Consider the following 19,373-nt stretch of genomic DNA (forward strand, 5'->3'; position numbering starts at 1 on the left):
CACAAAGAGTCAGACATAGCTTAGCAACTAACACCTTTTAACACTAGGGCAGAGTGAGGAGCTGGAGGAAGTGGGCAGAGGTTGCCATGTTATGTGGGAGGAGGGGGCTTGCCCTTGATGAGGTGCTGTGTGACCTGGGGCCTCAAGGAAGCCAGCAAGTGAGCAGGTGGAGCAGAGCTTCCGCACACAGTGGGCAGCAGGCACAGAGGCCCCAAGGAGGGAAGACAGCACAGAGGCTGGTGTGGCCGGAGCTGAGCAGGCGAGGGGGAGAGGAAGAGGGGGAGAGGCCAGAGGCAGAGAGGCCAGAGGCAGAGCCGAGGCTCAGATGACACTGGGCTTTGAGAGCTGTGCTCAAGACTGAGGGCTTCTACTGTGAGTCAGCGGAGGAGCCATTGTAGGGTTTTGAGCAGCTTAACAGCTCCAGGGGAAGGAGGGCACTTCTTTTTCTTTCCAGAGCGTTCTGCTCAAGTGCCCAATCCTGGTCACGTTGGCTCTCTTTGGGGTATGTGTTGCAACAGTTAGTAAGTCTCCATCGAAATGCCTTTGGCTCCATTTAAGGACCAGGAATGAAAGGACATATTGTTTTCTATGATTAAGTTATCCTTTTTCCCCCTGATAATGCATGATCAATATTAAAAATTCAAAATGATACAAAGAAAAGTCCTCTCATAATCGCACTGCCCTGGAGAATACTACTGAGAATAGGTAGGTACATGACTATCCAGACTGAAAATTGCATATACACATTGTATTCCTTGAAAGTATACATCAATTATATCCAACATGAGATAGTCGATCTGAAATGTTCTGGTCCTGGCCTGTTCCCAATGAGTGGGTGTTTTCTGCAATTAGTTATCTCGTCAGTCCCTGAGAGCATGACAGGTAATGGGAAGAAGGTTTGCCCACTGTGGCAACTTCCAGAAAGCCTTCTTGAGTTTTCCTTTGCATCGTGTAGATCCTGGAGTGGCGTGAATTAGATATTAGCCCACAATTACAATTCAGGGCTTTGAAGTCTTTGTTCCTTGCTGACACCGAGAGACCCGTGCCAACCTGTGTGCCACCAGGAGGGCTGCCACATACAGACTCTGCTGTGGCCCATGGCATCTCACCCACCTGTCGGTGCCATGTAGATTAGGTGGCGGTTCCCCCACTGGTGGAGCATCCCCCATGACCTACCTGTCCCACTCTGTCCCCAGCAGGGCTCTTCAGTAAATCCCTTCAGTCACCCTCCATTAATTTCAACGGTGAGACTTAAGGAGGGATTTTTTTTTTTTTTTTTTTAGGGCAGTTCTCTAGCTTGGGAACTTCTGCAGTTTCAGATTACCATATGAATAACCTTTAAGCAAGTGCCTTTTTTTCCCTTTCTTTTTTATTGTACTTTTCACATAAATGGGATTATACCATCCAGGCTCTGATAATCCCACAGTTTTTAGATAACAACATACTGGGGCCATCTCACAATACCCGTATCACTCAGACTCTGAACCCAGTGGCTCTGGTTGTTGGTGGCCCCTAGTGTGAATCCTGGTCCACTTAGCAGCTGTGTCTTGAGGTGATGTTGGTAAAGCAGGGGTGAGTTCCGACAGATGAAGAGTGAGAATGAATGAGGGGAGGCATGGAGACCAACAGAGGGGAAAGAGGACCCCATTCATCTCCCGGGATGTAAATTGCTTTTACCACGCCCAGTTCTTTCTGCTTGTCCTTAGGATACCAAATCTCCCACCAGCACCACGCCCTGTGATTTTAATTTCTCCCTTCCGAACGCAAAAGGACGCCCTGACCCTCCAAGCAGTACGGACAGAGAAAGGATCCTCTTAACTATTCAGGATGTAATGGTAAGATGGACTTTCAGATCCTAACTGTCAGGGGTCAGGGTCTTCTCTGTACTAAAATAGCTGGGCCATAGGATAGACCCCCATGGGAGAATCTCCATTTACACCTGGGAACACAGCACAGATCACAACAGGATTGGATGTGAAAAAAAAAAAAAATCTCTGGTCCACCCAGCAGGTTTCAGACAACACGTTAGAGACTTGACTTGATCCCATGCCTTTCTTGTCTTTTTTTAAATTGGACTATAACTGCTTTACAACGTTGCGTTAGCCTCTGCTGTACAGCACAGTGAATTGGCCATATGTATACATATATCCGCTCCCTCGGGAGCCTCCCTCCTCCCGCCGCCCCAGCCCTCTAAGTCATCACAGCACAGAGCTGAGCTCCCGCGGCTGTATCTCTTACACGTGGCTGTGTGTATATATCGGTGCTGCTCTCTCGGCTCAGCCCCCGCCCCCCACGCCTTCCCCCGCTGTGTCCACAAGTCCGTTCTTACATCTGTGCCTCTCTTCCTGCCCTGCAAATAGGTTCATCTATACCCTTTTTCGAGACTCCATATATATATGCATTAACATACGCTATTTTGCTTTTCTCTTTCTGACTTACTTCACTCTATGCGATAGACTCCAGGTTCATCCGCATCACTCTCGTCGTTTTCTTGAGTGGTAGTAAAAGCTCTCATTAAATGAGCACTTACTCAGGGACCAGTACTGACTGGAGAACGTATCATCCATCACTGCTTTCATGAATGCTGCGAGTTCAGTGCTAGGTATTTTCATTCTCCTTTTGTAGTTCAAGGAAACAGACATGAGAAATGATGTCGTTTGTCCAAGTCTCAGAGAAGCCCAGACTGGAAACCCTGACCCCAGGACTGCTTGTTCCATGAAATTAGCAATCACAGGCCAGGAATCGCATTACGTTGTTTTTGCTTCTGAAAGGGCCCAGGTCTCCCTAGGGGCAGGGTCTATTATGAATATTATTGATGTTTTGCCTGGGAGGAAGGTGTTGAGAGGTGGCCATCCATCAGTTATGTTTTAAACAATGATGGGGAAGACCTCTCCTCTGCCAAACATTTCCCCACTGAACGCAAGGCTGGGAACATTGATGAAAAATATTTTTCAAAAGTGAAATCCAATGTGGTATACAACCAGACAAAGCCAAATTGAGGGACAGTCTATAAAACAACTGGCCTGGGGGCTTCAGAAATGTCAGTTGCATTAACAAACAGAGAAAAGCTGTTCCAGGTTAAAGGGGGCTTAAGAGATATCACAGTTGTGTAATGTGAGATCTTGGGGGGAGGGGCAGGTGGTTTAAGGATAGTTTGGGAAAATTAATGAAGTTTTAAAATTAACCATATTCTATAGCACTGTAACCATAATAGAAAATAATATTGTGATGTTAAATTTCCTGAATTTGATAATTGTATTGTGGTAATGTAAGAGAAGGTCCTTGTTCTCAGGTCTCAGAGAACTGGTGAAGAATTGATGAATGCAGGTGCTGGGTATTTGGGTATTCATTGCACCCTTCTATTACACATTGCTGATAAATTTTTTGTGGGTTTTACATTTTTTCAAACTAAGTTTTTAGCTCATTAAGGAGGAGGTAAGCTGCTTCAATAGAGCTAAGCATCAGCAAAGAAAGAAATAGAAAAAAAGTGAAAAATTGAGACCTAGTTTTTTTTTTTTAAAAACTTAGTATTGATGTCAGTTTCTAGATTGTGCTATCATTATATGAGATGTTACCATGGGGAAGACTGGATGAAGGGTACACAGGATGGCTTGGTATTGTCTGCAATTAGTTCAAAATAAAAAGTAAAAAGCTAGCTAAATAAAATAAGCACAAATGCCCAGGTTCCATCATCCAAAGATTTTGATTCTGATCCTGTTTAGGCTCAAACAGACTCCTCTTGTTAGGCTCTCCACGTGATTATAATTTGCAGCAGTCTTTGAGAACCCGCTTCCCTTGTGGCTCAGCTGGTAAAGAATCTGCCTGCAATGCAGGAGACCTGGGTTCTATCCCTGAGTTAGGAAGATGCTCTGGAGAGGGGAAAGGCTACCCACACCAGTATTCTGGCCTGGAGAATTCCCTGGACTGTATAGTCCATGGGGTCGCAGAGAGTCGGACACGACTGAGTGACTTTCACTTTCACTTCACTTTGAGAACCACCATTATAAGGAAAAGAGAGAGAGAGATAGCCGTGGACCCTAAAATTTGATAGGCACAGGAATCACTAAGCATATTTGTTTGAGATGCAACAGGCGAACTCCTGGGAATTCTGAATCAGAAGGTCTGAAGATCAGTTCAGTTCAGTTTAGTCACTCAGTCGTGTCCAACTCTTTTGAGACCCCATGGATTGCAGCACGCCAGGCCTCCCTGTCCATCACCAATTCCTGGAGTTTACTCAAGCTCATGTCCATTGAGTCAGTGATGTCATCCAACCATCTCATCCTCTGTCATCCCCTTCTGTTCCCACCTTCAGTCCTTCCCAGCATCAGGGTCTTTTCCAAAGAGTCAGTTCTTCACATCAGGTGGTCACAGTATTGGAGTTTCAGCTTCAGCATCAGTCCTTCCAGTGAATATTCAAGACTGATTTTAGAATATTCAGAATATTCAGGACCAAAGATTAGAGTTGACTTCAAATGGAAGGAAAGGTTTTTGAGATCATTTGAAGTTTGTGGCTTGGATTTGGGGACTCTAAAAGAAAGAAATGTTAAAACTGGAAGTTAAAATCTCCTCTGAAAGTGAAAGTGAAGTCGCTCAGTCGTGTCTGACTCTTTGCAACCCCATGGACTGTAGCCTATCAGGCTCGTCCGTCCATGGGATTTTCCAGGCAAGAGTGCTAGAGTGGATTGCCATTTCCTTCTCCAGGGGATCTTCCCGACCCAGGAATTGAACCCAGGTCTCCTGCATTGCAGGCAGATGCTTTACCATCTGAGCCACCAGGGAACATCATATGAAATTAAAATAACTGTCAAGAATAAAAATAAAACAACCACAAAATTCCATAGGTTCACAAAAGCCAGAAAAGGATGGGAGGGGCTCTGCCCTTGTCTTCAAACCACATCCTGCACTTCTGCGAACTCAGTCAGGAGAGGATGTCACTTAATAAATGAAAGATGCGAAAGCATAATAGCTCCTGGCAATATCTCCTGTGTTACAGATCAATTTCTATCCAGAATATCGACCATACATATTATGAAAAGACTAAATTATGTTTACTATACATACTCTTTTCAAGAAGACAAGGAAGTCAATCTATTTTGGAAGTGTTTTAATATAAAATTATTTTATTTAGGTTTTTGACTAAATTATTTTATTTAGGTTATTTAAAGAGGTGAATTTTAGAGAGACAGAAAATTTGTTTTGTGTTATTAAGGAATTATTATATTGAGACAATGAATATGCACCATTCATATTTGGTTTTCTCACCTTGGTCACATTCAAAACATGTCGCACGTTCAAAATATGTCTCAAGCTTGAGGAAAAGCAATTCATGAAACACAGGGGCTTGTAAGAGAGGATTTGTTGTTGTTGTTCAGTCGCTCAGTACTCTGACTCTTTTCGACTCCACAGACTGCAGCACGCCTGGCCTCCCTGCCCATCACCAACTCCCAGAGCTTGCTCAAGCTCATGTCCATTGAGTCATTGATGCCATTCAACCATCTCATCCTCTGTCATCCCTTTCTCCTCCTGCCTTCCATCTTTCCCAGCATCAGGGTCTTTTCCAATGAGTCAGCTCTTCGCATTGAAAGGTTGTTGTTGAATCATGACGCCGGGATTCTTGGCCCCCGGAGGAGAAGAATTCAATCCGGGGCCAGAGATGAGGCTTGATCGCTCAGAGCTTTTGTGTAATAAAGTTTTATTAAAGTATAAAGGAGATAGAGAAAGCTTCTGACATAGGCATCAGAAGGGGGCAGAAAGAGTACCCGCTTGTTAGTATTAGCAATGAGTTTATATACTCTCCAATGTCTGGAGGTTGTAAAGACCTCACCAGACCTACTCCCATAATTTACATTTTAAGATAACAGAATTAGCCAGAAGGTTTAATCCAGAGACTGTCCTCAGGCAGAATACATTGTTGCTCTATAATCCTAAGGGATGTAGAGAAGGAAAAAAAACTTTGTCCTTTCTTCCTCCTTGAGAATTCCAGAGCCCTCTCTCCTTGGGGACCCCTAGACTTCCTATCAACCTGCCTAGGAAATGACTCTCTCAGCATGAGGTGGCCAAAATACTGGAGTTTCAGCTTCAACATCAGTCCTTCCAATGAACACCCAGGACTGATCTCCTTTAGGATGGACTGGTTGGATCTCCTTGCAGTCCAAGGGACTCCCAAGAGTCTTCTCCAACACCACAGTTCAAAAGCATCAGTTCTTCAGCACTCAGCTTACTTTATGGTCCAGCTCTCATATCCATACGTGGCTACTGGAAAAGCCATAACTTTGACTAGACGGACCTTTGTTGGCAAAGTAATAGCTCTGCTTTTTAATATGCTGTCTAGGTTTGTTATAGCTTTTCTTCCAAGGAGCAAGCGTCTTTTAATTTCATGGCTGCACTTACCATCTGCAGTAATTTTGGAGCCCAAGTAAATAAAGTCTGTCACTGTTTCCATTGTTCCCCATCTATTTGCCATGAAGTGATGGGACTGGATGCCATGATTAAGTTTTTTGAATGTTGAGTTTTAAGCCAGGTTTTTCACTCTCCTCTTTCACTTTCATCAAGAGGCTCTTCAGTTCCTCTTTGATTTCTGCATAAGGGTGGTATCATCTGCATATCAGAGGTTATTGATATTTTAATCAGTCATGACTTGGAAAAAACCTGTGCTCAAATTCAAGATAAGGGTAGATGCATGGGTGCTCAGCCACTAAACTGTGTCAGATTCGTTGTGACCCCTGTAGCCTGCCAGACTCCTCTGTCCATGGAATCTTTTAGGCAAGAATACTGGAATGAGTTGCCCTTTCCTTCTCTGGTAGATCTTCCTGGCCCAAGGATCAAACCCACATCTCCTGCATTGGCATGAGAGTTCTTTACTACTGAGCCACTAGGGAAGCCCAGGAAGGGTAGATAGGTATCGACAAATGGAAAATGTATCCAAAGGGAAGGGCTTGGACACGTGACCTCAATAGCCAGCTTCAACACAAAAGCATGTTTCATTGGCTGGCCTGGTGGTGTACTGTAATCATCATTGTTGCTGTTTTATTTTGAATTAGAAAACTTTTATTCTGAGCCTGAACCCTTCAGTTTGCCCTGGTCTTCACCACTCCGTATTGTCTAATACCAAGGCTCCCATTATTATTTCACACAACAGTACACTTTCTGAAGATGTGGGAGTTTGTGGCTCCTGTTTTAGGAAGGAGAAAGAGCAAGATTAGACTCAGCAAGTCTGGAGAGGGTAGTTTGGGCTTTTCTATAAACTCTGGAGGGCCTTGGCTACCTCACACTGTTTTGGAGCCCCATTTCCTCCCCTGTGACAAAAAGGAGTAGATTAGGTATTTCCTGGGCCTGTCAGCTCTGAAATCATAAATCCCAGGGGGAGTTTACAGATGTTCCCATATGCCAAAATCCAGAGGATTTTGCAGGAGGATACATAATAGTGCATGGAGCCCCCCTCTCATCTCAGGACTATTTCTGGAGGCTGTTTGCGAGTTACATATTTAGGGCTTGCAACACCCTCCCCCAACCCCAGATCTAAGTTTCAGTTTGGCAGAGACCTGTGCTGTCTCATTGCCTGCTGTGTCTCTGGTCCCTAGAAGAGTGCCTGGCCTAGAGTTAGTTTGCAAATCTTTGTAAAGCAAGTGAATTGAGTAATTGATTGATTGAATCAATGAGCGAGCGTGGCAGAGATGTTGATTAGGCCCCCTGGCCAGCCTACACATAGCTGAGTTCAGTCATCACACTGCTAAGTTGTAATTATGGTGACAGTATTTTCCAAACTATGAATCAGGACCCATAATCTGACAAAAGAATTTTTGTGCTGCTTGGGGTAGAAGAGTCATTTTGGGAGATGTAGCTTGGATTCTGAAATATTGGGATTTCTGGCAGATGGTGCTAATTAAAATGAATATTTTAAGTGACATGAGTGACTCTTTGGCAGGGGTTGGGGGGAAGAAGGACAGCACTTGGCTTGGGTGTCAGGGCATGGCAGGGCAGTGGGGACAGAGGGAATGGTCTCTACGTAGCTTGGCCGACTTGTCATTATATGGAAATAGGGTCCCAGTGATACCAGCCTTTCTAGTTATAAGAGAAGCCAAGTGTCTGGGCTTGTTTGTGTTGTGATTTTCTCCCAAATTTTTATGTTGGTAACTAATTCACAAGGGCTTCAGTGATGAAACCTGATGGCTCAGTGGTAAAGAGTCCACCTGCAATGCAGGAGGCACGGGTTCAATCCCTGGCTTGGGACCATCCCCTGGAGAAGAGAACGCCTGCCCATGCCAGTATTCTTGCCTGGGAAATCTCATGGACAGAGGAGTCTGGTGGGCTTTAGTCCATGGTGTCACAAGATAGTTAGACACGACTTAGCTACTCAACAACAACAGCAAAACTGATTTACGATGTTCTGTGGACCAAGCAAAATGTGCCTGCCAGTCAGATTTGGTTTACAGACCACCAGCTTATAACTTTTGATTTAGACAATGAAAGTTTTGTTCCTTCCTGAGTTTTTTGTCCTTTCCAGTGGTACTTGAGTTAGCCCCTCTGGTACCTAGAACCATCACGGGCACGGTGTCCTGAATGAATGTACCCAGAGATACCTAGCTGGATAGCTCAGACCAAAGGACCACCTGGCTGATGGCATTAGACTGCTTCCTGAGAAGGTAGGTCAGACAGCACAAAACCAGCTGAGCAGAAATAATTCAGCGATGAGCATGAATGATTCATGTGGAGTGATGCTGAACAAGCACAAATATCCATGAAATGCAGGTCCAGATCTGAGAGACATAGTAATCCTTTCACCCAATAGAGCATTCCTGTAAGTGAAGATACTCAATGGTATTTGACTTCCTAAAGCATCCTTTTCAATCTTCGTAAAAATGTAAAATGATCTCTGAATCAATACTGGAATAAATAATCTTTTTTATTTCTTGTATTTATAGCCTACTTAGGTATTTTCATATTATTTTGTGTCATTTTATATAGCATCTAATATACGAGTCATTTCCCATTAGAAAAGAAGTTAAGAAGTGAACTGAATAAAACAGGAAGAGCTCTCTCTACCCAGCAAACCAGGCCCAGCTTTCAGTTCCGCTGAGCATGTGTTCTTCCTTTGTTTTGTCATTCATTCACTTATTGTTTTCTATTTCAGTTCATTTCTACTTTTATCTTGATCCCTTCCTTAAACTTTTTAGTTTATTGCTTTGATTCTCCACCATCCCCATCCCATACCTGGCTTCTTACTTTAAATGCTTAATTCACTTATTTTCAGACTTATTTTCTAATACAGCGATTTTAAGGCTACATGTTTTCCTCTGAATACTGCTTTTCCCTTATCTCATAGATTTTTTTTTTATGTATATAAGTGTTTTCATTGTTGTTCACTCCAATTGGTTTGTGATTTTAGAGGTTTTTTTCCTGTTAATTTAGAAGCGTTTTACAAACGTTCTAAATAGAGAATTTTTGTCTTTCTGGGTTAGCTTCTAATTTTGCTGCAGCCTGATTAGAGATCGGTCTGTTTGATTTCTGTTGTTTTGGAAGTTTTGGAGACTTTGTGGGTTTACCAAATCATTTTTTTTGTGAATGTCCTATGGTATTTCAAAAGAATAATCATTCTCTTTCTGGTATAAAGTTTTCATGATTAAAGCTAGCTATTAATTGTGCTGTTTAACCAGGCAATTACGCAGGTCCCAGTATAGTCCCAGATCGCTTTTTATCAGGATCACTAGCTTCTTATTTAAAATAAATTTAAACTAAAAGACTTTAAATCTAAAATGAAAATAAATTCTCATATTCCATTAAAAGATATAGAACTGAGTTGAGAAGGGAGCAAGGTGCTCAATATCTGTATTTTTAATAGGACTCCCAGAAAATTCTTATGCTCAGTAGCAAACCACTGCAATAGAGTGTTACTCAATTTTTGTCTATTTAATCTGGGTGATTTCTGTCAATTTTCTGTTATATTTTTCTGTTTTGCTTTATATATTTCAAATCTCTGTCATCATGTGCTTATAGAGTCAAGGTGTTTTCTAACAGGTTGTTCCTTTTACCATATGAATATATCAGTATTGTTATCTTTGTCCTAGAATAAAGTGACGAGCTCTAATTTCAGGGTCCATACTGTGTATTTTTAAATCACATTTCCTTACATCAATTTTCACAGAACTATAGCTAGAAAAATTTGAGTTATACCCAAGTGTCAATTACCAGTGCAATGTTTTTGCTTTTCTGCTACTTTCTTACACCTCGCCAGCCAACCTTGGATTTACTTTCACTGATTTTCATTCAAAGATAAATTGATGTATGAAGCCCTTCCCCTAGAGTTCAGTCTCAAATGTCCACTGTTACTGAGGAAAAAGCCATCCTGAGTCCTTGTCTGGACTAGGTGGGTCTTCTCAGTCTAAAGGCTTGTCTTTTTCTTTGCAGGAAAATGCCCATTTATTATTATTGTTGTTGTTACTGTTACCGTTTTCCTTGTTTCTGTTCTATCCTCTGGAGCTTCTCTTGGACAAATGTTGGCCCAGATCTGCAGGTCTCCTAAGTTTTCTTTCGTATTTTTGTCTTTTATACTGTGTTCTTATGAAATGGTTTGGCTTGAATTTGTAGCACACTAAATAGCTTTTCCTGCTATTTATCTTTTTAAAAATGTTAAGGATAAAATTAAAACTTAAAATCTGTGTGTGTGTGCTAAGTCACATCCATCATGTCCAACTCTTTGTGACCCTATGGACTGTAGCCAGCCAGGCTCCTCTGTCCATGGGGATTCTCCAGGCAAGAATACTGGAGTGGGTTGCCATGCCTTCCTCCAGGAGTTATTTTCCACCTAGGAATCAAACTCGCCTCTCTTCCATCTCCTGCATTGGCAGGCAAGTTCTTTGCCACTAGCGCCACCTCGGAAGCCCAAGATCTCTAGTTGTTTCTTTTTCGTGGACGAAATGTCCTCTTAAATCTCTCCAGGGACATTAATTTTCAGTATTCTAAAGTCTTCCTCTATTCCTTTTTTAAAAATTAATTTACTTTTGGCGGGACTGGGTCTTTGTTGCTTTCTCTAGTTTCGGTAAGTGGGAGCTACTTTCTGTTGTGGTGATCAGACTTCTCATTGCGGTGGCTTCTCTTGTTGCGGAGCATGGGCTCTAGGGCATAACTGCTAAGCCGCACGTGAAATCTTCCCAGACCTGGGAGGGAACCCACGTCCCCTGCATTGGCAGGCGGGTTCTTATCCGCTGCACCACCAGGAAAGTCCTTTCCTCTACTTACTCTATTAACTTTCCTTCACTGGATATTTGTTCTTTCGGTCAGTTTTATCTTGTGCCAATCTTCAGGATTTGGATAAATGTTTGGTCATTCCTGCTTGTCTGCTCATCTTTGTATCTGAGAATTCTTCTTCTTCTGCCTGTTCTATTCGGTGTAACCTGACCCTGATGTTTGCTGGGGCACAACACACTCCTGGAAGCTGTGTGCCTGAACTCCCCTTCCAGGAATGGGAGCTCCTAGTCTCCCTTGGGGACAATGACCTCCTGGAGCATTGCCCTACCTTCCTGCCCCAGTGCCTGCATTCAGGCCTCAGCCTGCAGGTGAACATCTCTCAACTTAATACAGCTGGGGAGGGGCCACCAGCCCTAAGAACAGGCCCCCGTGAATGCTCCAGGACTTCCTCTCACTCCACCTTGACTCTGGACTCGCGTTGTGTGTACACGCGCGCACACACACACACACACACACACACACACACAGAGACACACACAGTTCCTTCTATGGAAAATTTTATTGCCCTTGTTTTAGTCTGTCGTTTCCTCTGCTTTTACCGCTCCCTAAGTGTAATCTCTGCTTTCTTGCCTTTCAGGAATTCCTCAGAATTTCTAGCAGCATTCTGGCTTGTTTGGTCTCTCTCCCGCCATCCCTATACAATGTCCTTCTCATGATCTTTCAGCCACCTCCCCGCCCAACCGCTGCTGGGCAGGCTCAGGTGAGGCGTCCCCAGCGCACTGACGCCACAGGGCTGGCCCAGGGCATCACAGCCAGGAAATGGTACCCATCTGCTTCCTGAGTCTGTGCCTTTCTTTTACATCACTCCACACCCCCAGACGAGGATGGCTTTCCCCTTCATAATAGTGGACATTTGAGACTGGAACACTGGGGGGAGGGCTTCAAACATCAATTTATCTGACTGGCGGGGGTAGTGTAAGAAAGTAGCAGAAGAGCAAAAACACTGCACCAGTAACTGATGCTTGGGTATAAAACTCAAGTTTTTCTAGCCATAGTTCTGTGAAAATTGATGTAAGGAAATGTGATTTAAAAATCCACAGTAGGGACCCTGAAGTTAGAGCTCGTCACTTAATTCTGGTAAGTTTGTGGTCTAGATGCCACCAGGCTTGAGGTGTAGATTGGTAAGTCTCCGATGTGGGTTCCTGACACTTGTTATGCTTGTAATTTCTTATGGAATAGCCGTCTTTGTTGCCAGATTATAAATTTCATGAGAGCAAGGATACTGTCTTATTCATCACTCTGTCCCTAGCACTTAGCAATCAGACCTGCTTATGGGGACACATATATTCAAGAAATGAATGAAAGGAAGGACAAATTAGCTAATTAACCCCTTCCTGCGGGTAAAAATCATTTCTGGGAAGGTTAATATCTGTAAAATGGTTCCTATCAAACAGTAGGAGTTACTGGAAACTATTGCAACTAACAGTGTATGTGAATTCCATTTTTATAAAATTGCTGATGAAATAAGAGATGAGGGGTTCAATGTGTATCTGTGACCTCTTCCCCAGAGACTGCTGCTTCCTCTTGAGGACTCTCTTAAAGTATCCAGTGTGGCTTTATGGTCTAAACATCTGATCTTCTTGTCGGCAGTGTCAATAGGGTCTGAGAAAGAAAAAAGAATATGCTGTCATCTCAGTGTTAAATTTTCTGTAAAATCTAGACCTCTGTTACAGCAATCATGAAACACTAATTCATAGCTATTATCTCATTGCATCACTTCCACAACCTTGTCAGATTGTCAGGGCAGTTTTTCTCACATAAGAGCTGGGGGCTTGAGACGTGCTTGGGGGCTTAGGGTGACTGGAGTCGGTCCCGGAACCCACGCCCAGAACTTACTGAGCTGTTCTCCTTCTAACTGTGGTTACAGATTTAATGCTTCATCCACTAACACCAAACACACGCTTTAACACATCTAGTGGCCTCACGGCAGCTTTATATCGAAAGCTCTTACAGGCAGATGTGATAAATTTCATGTAAACCAATGGACGATCACAGAGAACCTGACTTTCATCTCACTCTCGAGACCACTGGCTTCCAAGGCACTGGTGCCAGGCAGGGAATAAATGTGGGCACGGGATGGAAAACCTGGACTTTTGAGATAGACAATCTTTAATCCAAACCTCTGGCTCTGCCCTTTCTAGCCTCATGACCTTGGACTGCTACGTAAGTGAACTGAGCCTGTAAGATAAGGATACCTTCAGTACTCTTGCCTGGAAACTCCCATGGACAGAGGAGCCTGGTAGGCTGCAGTCTGTGGAGTCACAAAGAGTCGGACACGACTGAGCGACTTCACTTTCACTTTTCACTTTCATGCACTGGAGAAGGAAATGGCACCCCACTCCAGTGTTCTTGCCTGGAGAATCCCAAGGACAGAGGAGCCTGGTAGGCTGCCATCTACGGGGTCACACAGAGTCAGACATGACTGAAGTGACTTAGCAGCAGCAGGATTTCCCTAGGGCACGGATTTGATCTCTGGTTAGGGAAGCTAAGATCCCGCATGCCCCCCAGTGTGGCCAAAAATTAAAAAAAAAAGATAAGGACACCCTCACACAAGGATGGTGGGAGACTGCAGGGAGATGAGGCTCATGGAGGGGCTAGCTTGGTGCCTGATATGTGGCAAAAGCTTTGTAACTGGCAGGTTGGTGTTGTTGATATTATAGTTGCTGTTGCTACTATTGCAGGGGCTTCCCAGGTGGTGTTAGTGGTAAAGATCCTGCCTGCCAATGTAGGAGATGTAAGAGACATGGGTTCGATTCCCTGGGTGGGGAAGATCCCCCAGAAGAGGAAATGGTAACCCTTAGTATCCTTGCCTGAAAAACCCCATGGACAGAGGAGCCTGGTCGGCTACAGTCCATGGGATCTCAAAGAGTGGAACACGACTGAAGTGACCTAGCACGCACGTGTGCACTACCAGCACGCACATGCACACGCGACTGTTGCAGACATTTTGTGTGTTATGGTGACCTGTCTGGTTTTGCTCTTTTCCTAGCCCAACAGAAAAGAGAGAAGACCAGGAATGTAAGGCACTAATCCACTGACCATCAACCCTCAGCTGCATTTTAGCTGCTGGTCCAGCATCCTTCCTTCCCTCCGTCTCCTCCCTGGCTCTCCAGCAAGGAGGCCAATTTGTATACTGCCCCGTCATCTGCTTTCCACCTGTGGTGTTTGCAGCTGGCCTCCATGCAGAAGGCTTTCTTTTGAAAGGGCTTGAACTGAACATTTTAAGGGCTGAGCATTGAAATTGCATATAACAAGGTTTTGAAGCAAAGCTGTAAAGTAAGTTTTCACAGAGGCATTTCGGGATGATAGCTTCAAAGCCACTGGTAGATGGCCCAGCGTGGTGTCCCTTTGAAGTGTCGGCAGGTTGGCTTTCAAAGCCACCAGCCCAAGGTCCTCATCTTTCCAGATGGAAAGGGTTTGAATAACTTTCTCGAGGGAATGTGTCTACTTAGTTCAGCTCCCCTTTGCCCTGGAACAGATGGTTTTCAATCACATGGGCATTATAAGGGCCTAGGTTCCTAAATTTTGCTCTTTCAGTGTGAGCAAATGTGTTATTTTCCTTTGTGAAGAAGATAGCAGCCATACAGAATCTAGGCTCCTTTTATGTATAATATATATATATATATTTACTATATATGTGTATATACATAGTAAATACAATTATGGCATTTAAATTTGAGTTAGTTTAAAAGGAGCAAAACCAAACTGAAACAGAAGGGATGATTGAAATTCAGATTTCTTTATCACAAGTAAGATTTCTTAAAATATCCCATCAGTTTAATAAATTATGAACAAAATATTAAGAGGCCAGTGTTGCCATTTTTTAAAAAAACTCTTGTTTCCACTTAAGATGGATTTGAACCGACTCATCTGCTATGGAAAATGATGCCAGGGTACACCCACACTGCCTGCCCTCTTCCAGTTCTGTGAGCTTAGCTAAGAGCTTAGGCTTAGAGTGTTACATTTCGTGACCTGCATATGCATGATTGTCTAATACAGTTGACCTTTAAACAACATGGGTTTGAACTGCATGGGTCCACTTGTACACAGGTTTTTTTTTTTCTTTTTTTTTTTAGATCTGTAAGTATAGGGAAGAGTTTATGCTCCATTATAGCTCACAATATGTGGAATTAAAAGAACTAGGATTTGAGTCCTTATCTATCCAGACTGCTTCAGCTTCCTGCTCTTGGGCAAGCCATTGATCACTTCCTTTGCTTTTGAGGCAGAGAGAGCAGTGCATGGGTTTTCAACCCCTTGGGGGGGTCAGCACCCCAACCCCTTGTGTTGTTCAAGGGTCCCCTGTATGTCTTTCATCACTAAACGGCGTCAGTGTTCACTGTTAGACCTTTCATCGCAGCGTCTACTGGTCTCTGTGTGTGTGTGTTCTTTTTAATACTTATTTATTTATTTTGGGCTGCACTGGGTCTTCATTGCTACGCAAGGGCTTTTTCTAGTTGCAGCGAGTGAGGGCTACTCTCTAGTTGCGGTTAGAGGGCTTCTCACTGTGGTGGCTTCTCTTATTGCAGAGCACAGGCTCTAGAGCGTGGCCCCCCGGGCTCAGTTGCCCTAGTCATGTGCAGTCTTCCCTGACCAGGGATCGAACTGGTGTCCTTTGCATTGCAAGGTGGATTCTTGACCACCAGACCACCGGGGAAGCCCCCATGTTCTTTATTTTGACTTTACTTCTCTTTGTTTGGATCTTGTCCTCTGGAGGTTCTTCCTGAGCAGGACTTGTGAGTGGTATATTTCAGTTCAGTTCAGTTCAGTCGCTCAGTCGTGTCTGACTCTTTGCAACTCCATGGACTGCAGCATGCCAGGTTTCCCTGTCCATCACCAACTCCACATGCCCACAGTCTCTTCCTGTTAAGATTGATGATGCTGTTCCTCTCGAATCTGGACCACTGTCGATTTGATACAGGAAGTCAGGCTGTTCTATCATCTGATGGCGTCAAGTGCTACTGCTCACCCATTTCTGAATCACTGTTTTGGAGAGAAGATATTCCAGAGCTAGAGATCAGGGACTTTTCAGACAACTGACTGTTGAGGGTCCTCCACACCACAGTTCCTACCACTCCTATAGGGAATTTAGTTTCAGGAGGAAGGAGCAGGATTTAAATGTAAATACCTATTGTTTTTTTCTATTTATAAAATTGAGAACAATGCCTACAATGAAAAATTAAGTAAAACTGGGCTTCCCTGGTGGTACAGCGAATTAGAATCCACCTGCTATTGCAGAGGACATGGGTTTGATCCCTAATCCGAGAAGATTCCTCATGCTGCAGGGCAACTAGCCCGAGAGCCCCAACTACTGAGCCCGCACGTCTAGAGCCCGTGCTTTGCAACAAGCAAGGCCGCCTCAATGAGAAGCCTGAGCATGGCAATGAAGACCCAGCGCAGCCAAAAATATATAAATAAAAATTAATTGCCATTTAAGGTAAAACATTTAAGTAAAACAAAGCTCCCATAATGCTACCCCCAATGAAGAATATTGTTAATAGTCTGATGTTTATTTTTCCAGGCTTTTTGTATGCCTATGTGTATGTGGCTCAGATGGTAAAGAATCCACCTGCAATGCAGGAGACAAGGGTTCAATCCCTGGGTCAGGAAGATCCCCTGGAGAAGGGAAAGGCTACCCACTCTAGTGTTTGCTTGCCTGGAGAATCCCATGGACAGAGAAGCCCTGGCAGGCTACAGTCCATGGGATCGCAAAGAATTGGACACGCGGAAGGACTAACACTTTCACTTTCATACATATAAATATGATAATTATTTTAAAAATCAGGTTTATAGGTACATTTATCAACGTGCTTCTTTTACTTAAACCTGTTTTTTTGTGAATAAGCACACAAGAGCTGCCTTATTCTCTGTAAGGGCTGCCTGGAGCTCCATGGACGCCTGCTCTATTAGTAACGTAACCCATCTCTGACTATGAATATGCAGATCATTCTCTATTATAAATGACGCCTCAACGGTCTCTGCTGCTGAAGACTGAAGGATAAATTTCAAGACGGACGGCAGTGGAGAGTATGCACGTGGTTCATTTCTAGTCAATATTTCTGTGTCTCGGCCTCCAAAATACATCTCAAAAATGCATCTCCCATCCCCACTTCTGCCACCACCTTCCTCTTTACTTGCAACTGTCTGCCCTGCCTCCATCCTGACCCACCTCTCAGAATCCACTTGGCATCCAAAAGCTGTAGTGATTTTTTTTTTAACTAAAAAAATATTGATCTAAATATTTATCTATCTAATTAAAAAATATATTTATATATTTATCTTTGTGCCAGGTCTTAGTTATGGCACATGGGATCTTCAGTCTTCATCGTGGCATGAATGAACTTTAGTTGGCATTGCAGGCATGCAGAATCTAGTTCCCTAACTGGAGATTGAACCCAAGCCCCCTGCATTGGGAGCACCAGGGAAGTCCCCTGTTTCTTTTTCTTGTTCTTTATGCGTTGATTGTCTGAGCCTTTGCCATCTTGCTTCTCTGGTGGCTCAGACGGTTATGAATCTGCCTGCAATGCAAGAGACCGAGGTTCGATCCCTGGGTCAGAAAGATCCCCTGGAGAAGGGATTGGCAGCCCACTCTAGTATTCTTGCCTGGGAAATCCCATGGACAGAGGAGCCTAGCAGGCTACAGTCCATGGGGTTGCAAAGAGTAGGACATGACTGAACTACTAACACTTTCGCTTTCCTTTTGCTTACTCCCCACCATCACCTCAGCCCTTAGTGTAGCACGCCTGTGTGTGGAAATAAAAAGATGATAGCAGTGGCCGCATCTTCTTCACCCTTGGTTGGATCATGAAAGTGTCTCTTTTACAGTTGGATAATCTAGAAGGGGGGCTTCCCTGGTGGCGCAGAGGTTAAAGTGTCTGTCTGCAATGCAAGAGACCCGGGTTTGATCCCTGGGTTGCGAAGATCCCCTGGAGAAAGAAATGGCAGCCCACTCCAGTATTCTTGCCTGGAAAATCCCATGGATGGTGGAGCCTGGTAGGCTACTGTCCATGGGGTAGCAAAGAGTCAGACATGACTGCGCAACTTCACTTCTAATCTAGAAGGAGCAGGGATCAGGGCTTGAGGGTACACGTCATGACTCTGCCATCTAATCATTGTGACAAGTTGGACCTGCTTGAAGTTTATAGACCCCAACTTAGGGGGACTTCAGAAATTCAGTCACTTAAACTATGAGGTTGCCACCTAGTGAAGGTAACGAAGAGGCTGGAGGGAACCTGCTCAGCTGGCCATGGGTTCTAGAATCCTAAGGGTTAGTTGCCCGGTCGTGTCTGACTCTGTACCAGGCTCCTCTGTCCATGGGATTCTCTAGGCAAGAATACTGGAGTGGGTTGCCATTTCCTTCTCCAGGGGATCTTCCCAATCCAGGGATTGAACCCCAGTCTCCTGCACTGCAAGTGGATTCTTTACCGGTGGAGCCACCAGGGAAGCTCAGTCCTAACATCCCATCCAAATATTTCCCGGAACTGGGGGTGGATGATGGATGGCTCTCCTCAGCCTTAGACATTAGTAGGCAGGATTCTGGGCCCTGGGACTGATCAAGATTTCCTGGAAGGTGCCGCAGTCTCCCAGCTAGGAATCTCCCAGTTTGCTGGCACCTGTTTAATCATTTTGACTCACATAACTGGATGAGAACACTAGGGAGGCAGAAAGAGGGGTTGCCCACTGTTTGTTTGTTTTTAATACTTATTTGTGTGTTTGGCTGTGCTGGGTCTTAGTTGAGGTACATGGGTATTAGTTGTGGTACGTGGGATCTTCGATCTTCATTGTGGCATGTGGGATTTTTAGTTGTATCATGCAGACTCTTGGTTCCAGCATGTGGGATCTAGTTCCTGACCAGGGATGGAACCCAGGCCCCCTGCATTTGGGAGCAGGAAGTCTTTGCCACTGGACCACCAGGGAAGTCCCAAGGAGTTTGCCCCCTGTTTTCTCACTCAGCCTTGCCTTCACCTCGGCAGAACATAAAACTGAAGATGACCCCGTCTGAGATTAGGGGGAGAGTGGGCTAAGAACAGGAGCCAATTGCTCATCCTGTTGTAGCAGGAGTTCATGTTATCATTAGAGTAACTTTCACCCCACCCACCTGTCTTGCAGGCTTATTGTGAGGATCAAATGAG

At 44.2% G+C, this 19,373-nt stretch overlaps 1 protein-coding gene across 2 annotated transcripts in view; it reads left to right on the forward strand.

Moving 5' to 3' along the window:
* The window catches only part of KIAA0556 (KIAA0556 ortholog), a 233,269-nt gene that overhangs the window by 87,706 nt on the left and 126,190 nt on the right, over positions 1-19,373 (forward strand). Inside the window, exon 7 of one of the 2 annotated variants that reach the window (XM_018040845.1) lies at positions 1,707-1,835. The exons of the other annotated variant lie outside the window; for it this stretch is intronic. Within the exon in view, the coding sequence (XP_017896334.1) occupies positions 1,707-1,835 (129 nt within the window). The remainder of the gene's footprint in view (positions 1-1,706; positions 1,836-19,373) is intronic. 2 annotated transcript variants of the gene reach the window in all.

This window comes from Capra hircus, chromosome 25 (assembly GCF_001704415.2).
Source record: "Capra hircus breed San Clemente chromosome 25, ASM170441v1, whole genome shotgun sequence".
NCBI lineage: Eukaryota > Metazoa > Chordata > Mammalia > Artiodactyla > Bovidae > Capra > Capra hircus.